This window comes from Emydura macquarii, unplaced genomic scaffold (genome assembly GCF_026122565.2).
Source record: "Emydura macquarii macquarii isolate MOO-44397 ecotype Brisbane River unplaced genomic scaffold, CSIRO-AGI_Emac_v2 contig_1045, whole genome shotgun sequence".
Taxonomy (NCBI): Eukaryota; Metazoa; Chordata; order Testudines; family Chelidae; genus Emydura; species Emydura macquarii.
The window spans coordinates 14,927,978-14,946,120 of record NW_027131182.1 but is presented as its reverse complement, the minus strand read 5'-3'; the positions used below and the strand labels follow the sequence as shown (position 1 = coordinate 14,946,120).

The 18,143-nt window shown below is 42.9% G+C and overlaps 1 protein-coding gene across 1 annotated transcript in view; it reads right to left on the bottom strand.

Moving 5' to 3' along the window:
- EGFLAM (EGF like, fibronectin type III and laminin G domains) overlaps positions 1–11,280 on the bottom strand; it is an 84,783-nt gene extending 73,503 nt beyond the window's left edge. The window contains 1 exon segment of the mRNA XM_067545354.1: positions 10,784–11,280. Coding sequence (XP_067401455.1) covers positions 10,784–11,280 — 497 coding nt within the window.
- Between the last annotated feature and the right edge of the window lie 6,863 nt (positions 11,281–18,143).

The following is an 18,143-nucleotide window of genomic DNA, read 5'->3' as shown; positions in this document are numbered from 1 at the left end:
AAAACCTATCTAAAATCAGATACATCTAGATGATAAATTCTCTGATGGGCCTGTGGGTTAACTAATGAAAACAAGAAAAGGTGAAACTGAGGCACTGTGTGTGGGGCACTGAGCAGGGGTGAAAAGGGTGGAATTTACCCCTCCTTCTCCAATCTGGAGGCAGGCCACCAGACACGCAGCACGGTCCCTCTGTTCCTGACTATTCCAGCCTATGATCTGGAATAGCAGGGGCTGCCCCTCTGTATCCTGCATCAAAGGATGTACACAAGAGAAAATAACATAGTTCATTCCCTGGCCCAGCTCTATGTTGGCCTGTGCTGAGTTAGCATAGAGACCATAGCATGTATGGTCCTGCATGGGTGCTCTATCCTACCACTTCAGGATTTTAGTGATGCAGCAGGTCTTGCATGTGCTCTCATAGATGGGAGAGTTTAACTCGAGAAGAACAACTCAGATCACACCACCACCACAAACCACTGGCAGTGACATTTAGTGTATGTGTAGTTGAAAAGTAGGCGGTGTCCACACCTTCAAGTGTCCGTGAAAGACTGGCAACAGAAAAGGCTCCCTGCGGCCAGAGCCTTTCCCTCTATCTGGGCACTGTGGGCAGGTTTTTCAAATAAGAGGCAATGTCCAGGAAGGATTTTTGCAGGCCAGACTTCGCAGCTCAGAAACAGCTCTCTCTGCGCCCCATCGGTCCATCCCCTGCATCCTCAGCGGATTGGCCCCTTCCTTGCAGCCACAGCTTCCGGATCCGGCCCACTCAGCCCCTGGCTCCTAGCCCTGGGGTGGGGGACCCACAGGGAGGCGCTGATGGACGAGCTCACGCTGCATCCTGGCCTTGTACCAGCCACCCTGCCACCGTGACAGAGTGTGACACTGCCCCGCACCTCGAGAGTGATGCTGCAGGTTAGGGTTGCCAGATGTCTGGTTTTCGACTGGAAAGTCCGGGAGAAAAGGGAACCCGGCAGTGTCCTATCTGCACTGCTGACCGGACCTTAAAAGTCCAGTTACCCGCAGTAACTGGCCTCTGCCGCTGCGAGGCGGGAAGAGCAGCAGCTGCTTCTGGGGCCTGAAGGAGCTGCTCTGCTCAGCTGCTGACACAGAATAGTGGCTGGCTAGCTCCTGGACTGGCACCAGCCTCTCCAATGGAAAGGTAGGTACCGGCGCCAGCCCCACTCCGCTGTGCCCAGATTTCCCCATCCCAGCCCTATGCTCCAGGAACTGACCCCCCCATCCCTTTGCCCTGCTATGTCCAAATTGCCCCTCGTCCCTCCCTTCAGGGACCGAGCCCCCCTCTGCCCCACTGTTCCCTGATTGTCCCTGACTCAGCCCCTTGCTCCAGAGACTGACCCCCACCATGCCCTTTCTGTGCCTTGACTGCCCCAGCCCAGTTCCTTGCTCCAGGCACCAACACTCCCTGCCCTGCCACACCCTGATTCCGCCACCCTGGCCCCTCACTCTGAGGACTGATCCCCTCTCTGCCCCACCATGCCTCAATTGCCCCTGTCCTGGCCCCTCACTCCAGGGACCGACACCCACCCCGCTGTGTCCTGATTTCCCCAGCCCCTCGCTTCAGGGACTGACCCATCTCCCCTCCGTGCCCAAATGGGCAGGCGGGCAGGCAGGCTCCGCATCAGCTCCTCCCAGTACTGCTCTGCAGGCGGCAGATGAATCCCAGGATGGGGGAACAAACAATGGTGGGCAGGGGGAAGAGGAGCGACCCGGGGGCAGGGCTTGGGGGGAAAAGGCGGGGCTGGAGTGGGGCCTCAGGGGAGGGGAAGGGGCGGGGCAGGGGTGTCTGGTTTTCAGCCATTAGAAAGTTGGCAACGCTATCACAGGTATCCCCTGCAGCACCCCTCAAATACCACCTTCAACACCCTCCAGGTACCCCTTCCAGTACACACACACACCCCTCCAGCACCCCCCAAGTCCCACTTCAGCTTCACCTAGGTATCCCTCCCAGGACACACACACTTTTCCCATATCCCCCAAATTCATGTTCCAACACTCCCCAATAGACCTTCCAGTAAACACACCCCTTCAGTCCCCCCCTCCCCCAAACATCCCACACAGTACAACACAGTACACACATACACTTCCAGCATCCTCAACTGTACCCCTCCCTTCAACTCCTCCCCATCTCCGGCAGTGTCCTCTTTTTGGGAACCTGAAATTTGGTAACCCTAATAATAAGGATTTTTTCAGATGATTTTGAGCTCAGCTAACTCAAAACCAGCTTTGTTTTAAAGCTTTATACTAGGAATAATGTCGTTGACACGTCAGAAGAAACTAAGTGTCTTCTGTATTTGAAAACAGCATGCTGAACATTCACAGTGTGTTCATTTCCACTAATTTTAGAAAGACACATCAAACTGTGATGTTCTAAATGTTCACAGATGTGAATTTGATTGCATGATCATTCTCACAGGTGCCAGTAATTTTAAATGACTTTGAAAATCAAGAGAAGCATGAGGGGTAATTTGGTTTGGAATTCTTTCAGATCTGAAAATCTTTTTGGGTATGATACACGTCTGCATATCCACTAAGAACTTGGACATGGTTAGCCAGATTGAGCACTGCTCAACCTTCTTTTCCTACAAGAATAACCTTTTTCAGATTTCAATGTCACCAGCGCAATGATTTACAAAGTGTTATATTAACTGTAAAGCAAACTCAAATAACGATAAAACAGACATATAACTTCATCATGAACCAAAGAGATTATCTATCTCTTTGTCCTAGGGTTTTGCAAGGCACTTATCACCACAGTATCTGAGAGTCACAGAAAGTTGTGAGTAGATGGGTGCTTGAACAAGCAGGTCTGTTCTGTTTTTAATATGGTTGATCTTATCTAGGTTTGAAAGCTAGACAGAGTGGCTTCTGGTACTGTTTGGATGAGAGATCTCCTAGTAAGAAAAGTCTTTGCTATACAGTTCCTATATCTTTTGAGTATCACACTACACAGATAAGACCTACCACTAATAGGAAAAAAACATTTCTCCTTTGACCTGATAAGTAGCTATACTGTTTTTGAATACAGCGCTCCCTGGATCAATATCTTGCTGGAACAGATTTCTCACAGGGAAAGATAATTCTTCATTCATGGCCTAGAACCTGCAAACCTTTATTCAAATGAGTGATCCTTACTCACGAATGTATTGCATTAAACTCAGTGGCATTACTCATGTGTAAGGATTTCCTATGATGGGGCCACTCACTGTATGTATTCTACACTATACACATCAGGTTTAGTGGTTTTATGAATTACTACAGAGTGCATCATTAACTGTTTTTGTTCTAGTTAAAGTTGAAACAGCATTTTCATTTTAAGCCCTTATTTTCAGCCTTATACCTTTCTGAAGCAATTACCTTTGGGAATGAAACTATGCTTGGTTCACCCCAGAGGTGAATGCTTTTTATAAGTTCAAAGAAACAATATCCAGCCTTTTTGTTTGGTTTGGACATTAAAGCAAGCAAAGGTGCTTTTTATTTTTATTTTTTAAATGAGCAGCTAACTAAATACATTTTTCCTTTTAAATTGTGTGTGTCATTACAAAAAAAATTAAAGGAAAAATGATACTCTGTGGGCCCAATCCTGGACACTTGTATTCTGATGGGTATTCTCTTTGATTTCAATGGACCCGCTCACTGGAATCAGGACTATACATGTGAATAATAGTTTCCCAGATGGATCATTTATTTGTTTAAAAAAAAAAAATCAGGAAATTTGAAATCAAGGTCACACAACAAACATAACTCGCCCCCCACCATCCCATGCCTGTGCTTTCAAAACTCTTTGATTAAATGATCACACAACACTGGTTGACGTTATGTACTTTTTGGCAAATGCTTCTGGTTGGCATAACTATGTTGACTTGTGTATTCTTTAATCCTTAAAATGTGCTTTTTTCTATAATATTAGCTGAATATATATACACCAAATTAAGGTCCCATTCCTGCAAAGACTTGTTCATTCAAGTAACTTTTTATTCACATGAGTAACCCTTTTGCTTTTAAAGGGAGCTTATATGAGTAAATGTATGTGTGGTCTTTTCACATTAGTATTTCAATTACTCAATGATAGATAGAACGTGAAAAGGCCCAAAGTCTTGCTTTGGGGCCCAATCCTGCAAACAGTTCTACAAGCAATTTAACTCACTTAACAGTCCTATTAAAAATCAAAGGGGCTGCTCATGTGTGTAAAGTTACTTACAGGTGTAACTGTTTGTAAGATTGAGTTCTAACGCAAGATCAGTCCAGGAAATAAAATACAAAGGGAAGCTCAGAAGTATTATCTCAGGGCCTGCCCACACTTGAAATGCTACAGTGGCAATTCTGGCACAGCAGAGCATCTCTTGGGGAAGACTTGGAGGGTAAGAAGACCTTCAAGCATTATTATTCTCTTTATTATGGTAGTGCCTACAATCCCTAACAGAGATCGAGGTCCCATTGTGCTAGGCACTGAACAAGCACACACTAAGAAACAGGCTGTTCCACAAAGAGATTATAATCTACTGAGGCAAGACAGATAAATGGTGAGAGTAAGAAAAGTATTGCTATTCTCATTTTTCAGATGGAAAACTGAGGCACAGAAAAATTAAGTGACTTCCCCCAGGTCACAGAGGAAGTCTGTGACAGCACCAGGAAATTAAAAAATATTTCCCCAGACCCATGCTAATGCCTTACCTCCAAGGCTATCCTTCCTCTTCAGAGCACTGTCAGGAACCAGACTATTCTGTTTGCATTAAGCTAACTTTAAATTCCAGTGAGATGAAGGGAGTCCCCACACCAACTCTTGTTTGGAAATGCCTTCAAAAATCTTGGCTATGAGTCTAGCGGACAGTCCTCTGAAAAACCATGTGTGTGGAACCTTTGTAGAGGATTTGGGCAGACTGGGTGAGGGGAAAGGAGAAATCTATTGTCAGCTCTTTTTTTTTCTTAAGAGGAAAGTGTTGATTACTGGATTGGGGTGGGCAGGGATATGCACTTCAGTGCAAAGTGGAATAGACAAAAACAAAGCATACATTAACTAAATGCCATTAACAGTGATATAATGAGTAGAATGATAGAGGACAGTGATCAGTTGTTCTTCATGTCCAGCAAAAGTAGGACAAGAAGCAATCAACTTAGTTTGCAGCAAGGGAAATTTAGGTTACGTATTAGGGGAAATTTTCTAACCATAAGGATATTTAAGCACTGGAATATGTTACCAAGGGAGGCTATGGAATCCCCTTCACTGGAAGTTTTTAAGAACAAGTTAGACAAACATTTGTCAAGGGTGGTGTACGCACACTTGGTCTTGCCTCTGCACAGGGAGATGGACTAGATGACCTCTTGTATAATTCCATTGACTCCAGTGCTGTAAATCAGAAGTTAAAGGAATACTGGGGCTATGATTTTTAAATTGCCATTGTCCCTTTAAGAGAGACTGTGAAAAACAATCAAATGAATATATAAATTGGAACCTGCACAAGCCTAAACCAAAAATCAGTATATAATAATCTTCCCCAAAGATAACTAATCATCTCATCTAGATTATATGTAGTCCACAAATGTGCATCTTCACCAACAGAGCTATACCCTCTACATTTGGCACTGCTCGCCCCACAAAAAGCCACATTCACCTCTTTTCTCACAAATATTCCAAATCCAACAATAAATCAACCTTGTCCTTTGATCTGCATGAAAAACTAATTATGAAAATGAGCTGCAACCCTTGAGCCACACATTTGGACCTCGGCTATAATGTTGTCCGGCAGAATCCAAATCACTTTTAAAAAAACATAACAGAAAGCCGTTTCCTTTCCAGAGAAAACAACATTCTCTACACAGATAGAGCCAAATTTTCAAAATTGTTCAGATTCTATTTAGACATCTAAAAAGCCAGATTTTCAAAACTGTTTACCTACCAGAAGCTCCTCTTGTGGTCATATTTTCTAAAGAACTCAGTTATTACACACTGAGCTCTTTGTAAAATCTGGACACTTATTTTAGCACCTACTTGGGAGCTGGCTTCTTCTGAAAATCTGGCTTTGCTGGTGAGTGTGGAAAATTTTTAAAAATCTGGTCCATACAGATTAGGGGGCTGAGCCTCCTGTCACTCATAGCAGTGAAGCCAGTGGAATACACCAATGGAAAACTCATGTTAGTCAGGAGATCTGTATTTATCCGTAGACAGAATCGAAAATTGATCTCAAAGCACCAGAAATGAATATGAATCTTTTCTTCTGTGTGCAGCCCTACTCAATAGCCTTATAAAGTACAGGCTTTTGACTTTTATTTTATACTGTGGGACACACAAAAAAAGTAACAATACAGTATATTGTTATGCATATTAATGCTACAAACACTAATGAGAGCCAACATCAACCTAAGGGGTCTGCTGTCCCCTCCATGCAACTAGAGTACCATTAAGCTCCATTATATTCTTATTACTACTATACCATGGAGTAAAGTATGATTAAGCTAGTTCAGCAACCAGTCCACTGAGAGTTGCAATAAAAGTATCACACAGAGCAAAAATCTATGACCATGCATAAAGCAAAAGCAAGAAAATAGTTTGAATGTTAAACTCTAGTGACAGCTTTAGAGAGATGTATACAATGTTGTTGTAGGCATGTTGGTCTTTAGAGAGACATTTGAAATAACATAAAAGTTCAAGACTTTTGGGAATTCCAGCCTATTCAATTTATTGTCACACGCTGGCTCTAGCTTCATTCTAACCACTTTAAAAATGTGCCTGATGTTCCATTTCCTCATACATAATAAATATATAATGTGACTGTAAATAAATGTTCAAATAAGTCTTGCAGTCATCAGGATGTTTTGAATCTGACCACATGAGTTTTCATTCCTGAAGTTTTATTTAATAAGCTGTATTTGTACCATTTTTATTGTGTTTTTTTTTTGTTTGTTTGTTTTTTTTTAATTTTTACCTTCACAAACAGATTTTTCTCTCAGTCACTTTCTGGGGACTACAACACTGATCTTTGTAAACCAGACTCTGGATGAAAACTTTGAAAATCTGAAGAGAGTTTGACTACCTTTCTTCTTCTGACCCTCAAGACCTCTCAGTCAGATCTCATTATCGAAGATGAACTGGTTTTATCACTTCTCTTGCAATCTGACCTTTTTGGTTGTACCTCAGATGCAATTCTTGTACAAGTCCCATTTTCTATTGGTATTAAAAGGGCAGAGGAAAAAAAATCTTTTTACTATCTTATCTCTTTCTCACCCACTACTTTTTGATGTAAGAGTAAATGATAGTTGTCTTTCATTCTTAACCTTCCAACATATGATAAACAATAGGACTGAAGCAGAGCTGCATGTTACCTAGAACTATACCTGTTCTCAGTGGATTGAAAATGACATTTCACAGCATGGACTCAGTCTGAGGCTTCTTGGAAATCTACAATTCCAATAGCCATTGGCAGCATGTATGTGGGATTTAAATTACATACTGCTGTAGATGAACTCCCCAGGGGATTTCCCTCTCTAACTCCTGCAGCAATGTGGGTTTTCAAATGTCTTCACAGATTTTGTAAAATTGTTGCCACAAATAAGTGGCATCTCTTTGTGTAATGGAGAAGCAAGAAAACGAATCATTTTGGATGTGAAACAGGATCACTTTAAGATAGAAAAAATGAAGTTGTATCAACATAATATGACCAACCAGTAAAAGTGTTGTGTATACACTATGAATATGTTATTGCAGAGGAAATTAATTATTTTAAGTTTTTCTTTTTCCATCATTAAAGATGCTTTAGTTGAACACATATCAATAAATTTCCACAGATCAATTATTCTCTTGTGTGTTAGCCTACGATTGAGAGACACAAAGAGACTATCACTAAATGATATCTTCATAAATATATCCATATTTGCATATATAAACTTTAGAAGTGATATTGTTACTATACATCTAATTTTTTTAATGCAACCACTGTCCATCTAATTTATTCCAATGCTTAGTGGCAGCTATTGTGCTAACCAAGGATCATGGGACTAGATCCCTAAGAGGTAAGGTCACACCAGTAAAATTAGCCATCTGTCCAATAAAGGCTTTAAGCTCAGGTTGTATTTAAGTATTATGTTTCCAACTGGACTGGCACTTTTCACAACAGCGAGTGACAAAGATGTGATTAATTTTAAACAATATTAACTGTGAAAACTAAAGAAGAAAATTGTGGAAAATATGCAAAAGCTACAGAGCCATTCCTGCAATCATTTTAAACTGCCAAGTAAAATATATAGCACTTGTCAAATTTTCAATTAATCTGATTCACTAGGCCAAATCTGATCCGAACAGTCAATGACAAGACTTACATTGACTTTAGAGGGACCAGGATATGGCTCCATGTTTTGGAACCCCTTGATGCAGCCAGCAGTATTTCCTATAATTGTTACTATCTTATAAATTATGCAAATACAATTAGCAAGTTGGCAAACTAGTGACATTACCATTTCTTGTGCCTCATCTCTGTAGTTTACATTTCTATTGAGTACAACAGGGAACTGAAAACAATACAGTTTACATAGGGAATAAAAGTTTGGTCAGTATTTGGGCCTCTAACTTTTAAATACCAAGGACCACATACTGCCCTTGATCCACATGCAAAAATCCCACTGACGTCAGTGAGAGCTCTACTGCAGATCAAAGGGAGCGTATGGCCCTTGGGGGACTAATGGAGTCTTTGCTGTAACTTAACATGTCCCATATCATGGTCCAATGCACTGTTCAAAAATATGCTTTACAAAAACTTCACAATTACATTTCGATGCAATGACTGTCTGCCTCCTCTTGTCCATTTTCTTTCACTTATCTGCCAGTCCTCTGTGTGTTGCATAATTCACTACTGTGGGAGTAACCGTGCTATACAAAACACTCTGGCCAATCCTGCAGTCACTATCCAGGTAAACCTCCTACTGACGGGGAGCTTCACCTGAGCGTTACCTGTGTTCACTGCAATGACATAATTATGGGCCAGATGCTACTCTGAATGGAGGCTGCTAGAATTTCATCAGTTATTTCAGTAGCAGTGGCTCTTGAACTGGAACCTGAGTGAATCAGTCAAGAGAAGCAGGCTTTATTAAAAGGAAAAAAAGGGAATGGGCCAGATTCTGATTCTGTAAATCCACTGATTTCGGTGGAGTTTCCGCTAATGTGCATTAATGCATATGAGATCAGAATGAGGTCCTCTGTCTTCTCTGTGGCCACAAATACCTTGCCAATCAGCAAAGATCAGAAAGAAAACATTGGAAAAAGAATATATTGGGAAAATATATGTTTACAGAATTTGGACAGTGTATTGGGGGGACTACATAGGAAATATTGTACTTAGTATGTCAGTCACAACTACAATTTACAAAAGAGAGCACATTTAATTTAAAATTTAAAAATAATAAAGGATATCAATCATGTTACACTTATGCAAAGAGGAATTTGATAGCCTACCTGGATAATGCATGGAGAGCTGAAGACCTTTTTGCACTATAAGAGACAACGCAATGCTATATTTGCATGCACTTGTGTTATGTTCAGAATGAATGAAATGAAACCATGCGTATCCCAAGAATACTGCATGTTATGCTGATATCCCTCCACTTCAAGACAAGGAGTAGACAGACAATAATAGAAAGCAGAGAGTGAAGCAGGTCCATCAGTGCGTTGAGAGACTAGTTAATTTTCAACTAATATCATGAAACAATAAAACATTAAGCAGCCATATGAGGATAAAACTTCTACTGATTCCAGTAGCAACAGCATTGGGCTCATTATTTTGTTTTCATGCTAACAGATTTTTCCATCTGTTAGTGTCTCCTCATGGAAACATTATTTCTGAAGGCACTTTTTTGAGAAGCAGAATGTAAACTCTGAAATAAAGTGGTAGTTTTTCCACTGTTCAAATAGATCATTATTCCCAAAACAGACCTCTGCTATTTCAAATACATATTTTTAAAACCAATTTTAAGTCCTTACAATAGCCTTACTCAGAACAGACGCAGCCAGTTAAGAGCAGTTTTATTATTGCTGCTTTCCTTGCCCTCACTTTTTCCTTTTATACTTAACATCTCAGACAGGAAAGGAAAAAATTAGAAAATAAATCATCATTATACTTATATTGCCTTTTAATAGAGGCACCTCTCTTTAAAAAGAATTAGACCAGATAGAAACTTCAAGCTAAATACTTCTTAATTAGCTCTTTAATAAAAAGCTAAAATTGCCTTTAAAAGATGGGATCACATACAGTTAAAGAAATCCATGGTTTTATTTGAAAGCAAACTACTCAGCCGGGCCAGAGAGATCAAACAGGAAGAGATGTTGCAAATGACCAAAACATATGCCCCCAAAATCTAAGAACATCAGGAATAACTAAACAGAGGAGGGAAAAAAACACCCATTCTGATTTGTTAACAACAGGGATTTTGACAATATGGATCAAATAATAAATGTTTAAAGACAAGGAAGGGTTCCAGTCCTCCTCTGGAGGATATTTCTCCCCAGTGCCCAGTAATTGAGATCACATGGAAACTGTCTCAACTCACAGATCTTTGTGGCTAAAATGAAATGAAAGTGGACTCTACAGCTCTCAGATTTACCATAAGGGGAGATGTGTGATATGGATTTAACCCTCTCTGAGCTGTTGGAATGCACAAGTTTTCTTTCCCACCTACCCACCCAGCCTTCACACACAGGAATGTCTTGAAAGTGGGCTTCCTCCGGCAAATATCATCCTACTTCAAACCCTCGTACTGCCCCTCTCCCCCGAGAGTTTCTTACCTTGCCTTCTGGGGATGTTTCTCCTGGAAGCGGCTGTGTGTCCAATGCAAGAGGCCAGGAAGAGCAGCGCGAAGCAGCGGGCTCTGCTGTGGAAATCCATCGGAGCCGGCATTATTCAGCCCACCAAAAAGAAAGCGAAGTTGGGGGAAGTTGAGCGTGCGGGGGGCGGCTGACTCCAGAGCGGCCAGTGAGGATGAACAGGTCGGTGGCGGTGGAGCGGGGGAGCAGCCCCTGTCCGGAGTCCGCAGCCGCCAGACAGTGAGTGGGGCTGGAACTGCTGCAGCTGGCGGCGAGCAGCGGGGCTTGTCACAGGCGCTGGAGGGAGGAGGCTGGGACCGGCCCTTTGATGGGATTACAGTCCCTGTAAAGCAGACGGGCAGGGACTGAAGCACTGGGCAGGACGCCTCCCCTGCGAGCGCGCAGCCCTCCCCGTGACCCCCGCGCAAGGGACCAGGGACCCCATGGATCGCGCACCCATTGACCCCCACGCGAGGCATCGCCCCCCCCATGGATCGCGCACCCCCTGCCCCCCGCGCAAGGGACCTCCTCCCCATGGATCGCGCATCCCCTGCCCCCAGCGCAAATGAGCGGAGAACACCCCGCTTAGGAACCCGCTGCCCTCTCCCCCTCTCACTGCCCTGCAGGGCTTCAGCACCCTCCTACCCTATTCCTTTGTAGGGCCCACCCAGCTCAGTAGGCAACTCCCTCCCCTACTCCTGCAGAAACCCCGTCCCCTTCTCTTCTCGGGATTGCCAAACCCCTACTTCCCGACTCCCTGGCCTACCCCTCGGCACCCTAGGCAGGGCCCTACTTGACTGTGGTGCCCCCTTTGTGGGACCCTTCTGCAGGGTGCCATGTCCCCCTTGGAGGCCCCTGTGGCTACCCCTCATTCTTCCCACCCCACGGGAAGAGCCTGTCTCCTGGCCTTCCATGAGCAACCTTTCCCTTACCCTTCTGGGGGCCTCCCTGGCCACTGCCCCACACAGAGCTCCCTCTCCTTTACCCTTCTCTAGATTACCTTGCCCCCTAGGCTTGTGTGGTATCTTCTGTTCCTCTCCAGGAACCCCAGGTTCACTCTGTCAGCCAACCCCAAAGCACCAATTTCTTGGCACCCAAGGTTAATGGGCCAGCTTCTTTCTTCTCCTGGCTTTGGGAGAACAAGTGGCTATGGTGGCAGCCATATTCTGGGACAGGGCCAGGAGGAGGATTCAGTGGGATAGTGGTTGAAGAGTTAAGAAGATCAATGAGATTTAATCCCCCCAGCTGGATTCTGAGTCCACTCCAGCCACTCAGACTAATATAGAAACCCCATGAGGATTAGAGGTGGGCAGGAGGAGGGAGCCCAAGTGACCTGGAGGGGAAAGGAGGGGAATCGGGAAAGGGAGCCTAAACCACCCTGTGATAGTAACATAGGAATTGCCCTACTGAATCAGACCGATGGTCCATTTAGGCCATCGTCCTGTCTCCAACTGTGGCCAGACCCACAACCTTCAGAGAAAGGTGTAAGAAACTTCACAGGCAGGCGTGTTCCCTCCTCCGCCCAATTAGGTCTCATCCTAAACTGTGATAGACTCTTAAACCCTGCCTGAAGCATGAAGTTTAATATGTCTTCCAAAATTGTTATTAATTACAACTCTGGATGTTCTTTATATGGATAAAAATATCCACTCCCTTGTTGACTCTGGTTAAATTCTTGACCCCATTTACATTCTATGGCAACAAATTCCACATTGTGCCTGGGGAAAAATCTCCTGGCAAAGAGAAGACAAAGAAGGAAGGAGCTGTGCTCCAGCCCACTATGGATAGTATAAGGAAGTAGTGAGAGGGAGCTCATGCTGTTTGGGGAGAGACAGGGGCAGGGATAGACTCTGACCTCTCTTCATAGGAGAGGACAGGGAGATGGAGCTGAAGTTCCTTTAAAGAGAGGTTGGAGGAGGAGAATTGGAGCATCTCAAAGAGAGGGAGCCCATATGTTTAGGTACTTTGGGGAGAAAGCAGAGAAGGAAGGAGAGCTTCTTGGCAAGGCAGCAAGGAGAATGGTATCTGAAATCCCTCAGGGACAAGGTTGGAAGTGGGAACCCCTCCCAGATAGAGAGAGGAACTGCAAGTCCTGCAGGGAGGGGTTCTCGGTGAGCCCACCACGGAGAGAGGGCATGGAAAGAGTGAGCCTAAGCCCATGGGGAGGGGGAACAATGCTGTAAGCAAATGCAGGGTCCTTTGCAAAGCCTTTCAATTGAAGGCCATCCCAAAGCTTCTTTTCAGATCCTTTGCTTCCTCTCTCACACACCGGAAGCACTGCAGCTGTAGGTTTGGCAACCCTCTCAGCCTGACCAGACAGAGACTGATGGAGCCCAGTACGCTCAGGGAGAGGCAAGCACCTAAGAAAGGAGTGTCAAACTCGTTCAGAGGAGAGGAGCAATGCTATGTTTAATTACGGTCCATGGCCAGGGTATGAATTCAGGACTATGCACTCTCCTCAAGGCACTGATGTCAGCAGGTGGTTTTCACAGAATGCCAGGCAGCATATGGCCTTTATGTAAATTTAAAGATGATCTCCACAGCCAGGGGGGCTAGTAACTGAAGGTTTAGTTATTATTTATTCTGTATGTTATTGTCACAGCCATCACTCAATGAGAAAATCTGCTCCCTTTTAGACCCACTGCTATTTCTGCCCTTTTTTCTCTTCTTCCTTCCACCTCCTTGTTTCTCTCCCACTTTCCTAGCTTTGTCTCCCCTCTGGTTCTTTCACTGAATTTCCTTCCCTGCAGCAATTCCCAATTCCCAGTACTGTGGACTTTACTCCACTCTCATGCCTAGCCTGGGCTTAGCTGAGGGTATGTGCTTTTAGTTTTGTGTGCGCCTAGTCCCACCTGTCCTAGAGATGCAGAGAGTACAGTCTCTCACAGTGTGGGCCCAGAGCTCTTTCCCTCATCTCTCTCCTCTGAGCAGACGACGTGCGCTCACTCCATGGGGAACTAGGACCAGTAACCAGAAACACTATGGCAATAGTAGTGCATAGGAATGATATGCCGAGAAACCCAGGCAGGCAGAGGAAAAAGACTCATATTCCTAAATTCCCTGAGCCCCTTCAAAGCCAAAAGGTTCTATGGCTAGCAGAGCTGATTTATTTTCTCAGAGTTTGGTATGGCCTTCTCTATAACTATATCAAGGATACAAACCATTACATGTGCACAAAAAGTCATTTAGCAAGTCCTGAGATTGTGTCAACACTTTTATTTGCTGAAGCAATTAACAAAAATGGAAGATATGCTCATTGCTTCATTTGTGCCAAAGCTTGGCAGTTCATAGCCCCGGCATCTTTGGGCTTGCCACATCAGTTATGAAAGTAAAAAAATTGCTTGAGCACTGGCACCTAATTGCTTGAGCCCCAGCATCTCTTTTCTTACAAATTAAGCACCGGATATACAGCCAGATTTTCAAACACACCCACTAACTGTGATTGTCTCGACTTTTGAGCTCCCCTTTTATAAATCCCGAATTTTGGATTTATTCTGCAAAATTCAACAGTTTGGACTTGGTCTCTTCATAAAATGAAGTGGTTTTAGCAGATACCTATTTCCTAAATAATTCTTATTAAAGATGTTTCCCCTTTCTGGTTTGATCATAAATAACTTAGGAAGCAGTTTGCCATGAAGCGATTTGTTTTTAATTTCAACCAACAGGATATCTAGTTGAAAAAATTGTCTGGTGAAAATGGGACAGTCGTATTCTGTGGGCAGCTAAATGAGCAGACTGTGGTTTAGAAAGAACAGATGCCTGGCCAATGGGCTTAGCAGGCTTTTCCATTGTGATTAATGGAGGAAAAAGGCATGTTGGTGCCTTAGAAGAAGTCCTGTGAGTTAGCAATATAAACATAGGTGAAGGATAATTTAAATTATACAATCGTGTATAATTGCTGTAAGATCAAGAGCAAGGAAGATAGTAATTGTGTTCTTTTAATTTATATTTTGTTGTTTTGGGTTTGTTGTTTTTTTAATGGGAGAACAGATTAAGAAAAGAGAGCCAAAAGATAAAGGTGAGTGGGGAAGGAAAAGGAAGGAAGGAAGGGTCAGGGAAAGCAAAGAAGAGCTACATCTCAGTTTCCATCCTCAAGGAATTAAATTAATAGTTTCTAGAAAGTTAGATCAAATCTTTTCAAATTTACTGAAGTCCCTCTTCTCTGAAATGCTACCCACTCTTTAGTTGTCAGGTCTGCTATGTCACTGTGCCAAGCTTCTATCCCTGGAGGCAATCTGCTATTCCAGTAATATTCATTCTTAATTCTTGGTATCACTGATGAAATGAGGATTTCTACACGTTTCTGGTTGTTCTTAGGATTATTCTACAGGCAGAGTTAAGTTAAGGAAGTTTAGAATAATTCATGTGTATTTTCATACTTTCCAAAATTTGGATTTTTTCTATTCAGTTGAAGCATTTCAAAGTTTTCAGAAGTCTTTGGGGATGAGGGGAGCTACTTTAATCAAACTGCAACTTTCTTTTAAGGGGACTTCTAAAATGGGGTGTTATATCTGCTCAGCCTGAACTCTGTTGTAACAAAGTTTTTGCCTGGGAATTTCCTAATCTCTCTTTTATTCTTTTTAATGCAAGCCCCTCAGAGTCCTTGGCAGACCTTGCAAGCTGCACACACACACTCTCCTAGACCTTGCATGCTACAAAGAGATATCACAGATCTTGCAAGCTGCACAGCTCAACTCCAGACTGCGCTATGCCAATGTGGCTCTCTTTTTTTGACTCCAGGCCAGCCAATCATTTTGCCTGTGGCTCTCTTTCTCCAGCTCCCTCCAAACTGGACAGATCTGCCCTCATGTTATTCTCCTGCTGTTTAGGCATTTTATAAAGTGTTCTGGGACTTGTAAAACAAAACAAAGAAACAAAAAAATTCTACTTAGATGATCACAACCCAAATGGGACATTTTTATAGAGATTCCTCTTTAACTTTTACCTCAGAAATGGATCTTTTAGGTAAAGTTTCTCTTGGGACGTTCCTTCCTAATTTACTGCCCTGATGCTATTTGCCAGATCAGATACTGAATATGATCCTATTCAACTATTGACCTAATATCGAGAATTACATGGATCTGAGGGTCTTTTCATTTACTTCAATGGGAGCTGTATTGATGAAGTTTATGGAAAGCAGAGGAACCACTAATGTGTACGATTTTAGGTATAAAACCAGCAAATGTAACTTTCCATTAAACACCAAACAGTATTTTAACTGGTCATTTTCAATTTTAATGTAATGTCAGACATGACTGAAATTTATGCCAATTACAGTTTCATTAGAAAATAATGTTTGATTATGAATGCATATGCTGATAATGATTACTGACCAAGAATTACATGATCCCCTAAATGCCTACAAAAACAACCAATTATTTGGTAGGATAATAATTTATTATCTACATTTATTATTTTATTTTTTTACTTACATGGTGTCATAGATGTGCATGATGCATTACAATATAGAGCTTACAATCTAATGGCCCAAATGTCATCCCACTTACGCTGGTTTTCCCTTGGGTTATTTCCTTGGAGTCAATTCAATACAGCTACTCCTAATTTACCCCTGAGGATAGTAAATGAAAGACTGTAAATGCCTTTCATTACAAAGGGTCCCAAAGCAGTTTACAACAATATGCATAGAGCATCACCTAAATGCAGACACTTTCCAATGAAAGGTGGCATCTAACTAGACAACTGGCACATAACATAACAATGCAAGGAGAGGAAAATTTAGCCTGAGGGACAAACTCATGGAGAAAGTGCCATGGGATCTTTATTTTCCATGCAGAGGAGACAGGACTTGAATTTTTAAGATATTGTGAAGACTCACACAGAAAGCAGCATGTTACTCAGGCTGCATTTGGAGTATTGTGTCCAGTTTTGGGCCCACCACTACAAAAAGGATGTGGAGAAGTTGGAGAGAGTCCAGCAGAGGGCAACAAAAATGATTAGAGGGCTGGAGCACAAGACTTATGAGGAGAGGCTGAGGGAACTAGGCTGGTTTAGTCTGCAGAAGAGAAGAATGAGGGGGGATTTGATAGCAGCCTTTAACTATCTGAAAGGGGGTTCCAGGGAGAATGGAGCTAAGCTGTTCTCAGTGGTGGCAGATGACAGAACAAGGAGCAATGGTCTCAAGTTGCAGTGGGGGAGGTCTAGGTTGGACATTAGGAAAAGGTTTTTCACTAGGAGGGTGGTGAAGCACTGGAATGGGTTACCTAGAGAGGTGGTGGAATCTCCATCTTTAGAGGTTTTTAAGCTGCGGCTTGACAAAACCCTTGCTGGGATTATTTAGCTAAGGTTAGTCCTGCTTTGAGCAGGGGGTTGGACTAGATGACCTCCTGAGGTCCCTTCCAACTCTATGATTCTAAACTACCTTGAAAGAGTGAAGGGCTGAGTGAGCAAGGATTCTACTACTAGGAATCCAACTACTAGGATTCTAACTTATAATAGAATCTACACACCAAACCTGGTGATCATGTTCCTGAATTATCCCCCTCTGGGCTTCTTTCAATTCAGTCATCATAAGAGATTTGCAGTCTGTGTAGGCTGGGTTTTTTTATTCCTGTTATAAGTCTTTGCTATTTTCACTAGATTATTTTGCCATCTGAGCAAATCAGCAGTGGACTCATGGCATCAGGAGAGGAAGAGTGTGTGAGGGTGTGAAATATAGCGATTGTTTACATTTGCACCTGTGCTATGCCCAGTACACAGACTGAACTTCTGCATGTGGGTCTTACCCTGTGCCATTGGTCAATGGGAGTTTTGACATTGAGTTCAGTGACACAGAATTTTTTTTTCCTGTTTCAGTTGGCTAATCATTGCATTACCTATGCTGCTACAACTGAACATACATGCTCAGTATCCACAAGACTATATATTGCCATCATCACAGTGCTACAAACCTATTGCATTTAAGGGCCAGACAAGTGTATTTCAGGGCACTCATCTAACTCTCAATGAAGTCAATGAGACACTGCAAGGACCGGTTAGGCTTTGAATCAGGCCACAGGTGTGAAGAGGAGGTGGCCCATTCATTAATCTAAACAAAAACCTGCATGATATCTATTTATATTTCACTTTAAAAGAAATCCCACACGAAAGGTCCCCTTGCCATACATTTAAAAAGACAATAACAGGAATTACAACTTGCAATATATAAAACCATCCAAAGCAGCAGCACTTCTTTTTCATCCCACCCTGCCACACATCGTTTATTCACCTGTCACATGTCGCTGACCTTAAACCTCCATTGCCTTTTCCCACCTGATAGAATTCAGACCTTCAACAGTCTCTGTGTCCACCAGTGCTCAGTCAAACACATGAAAGTTAACACATT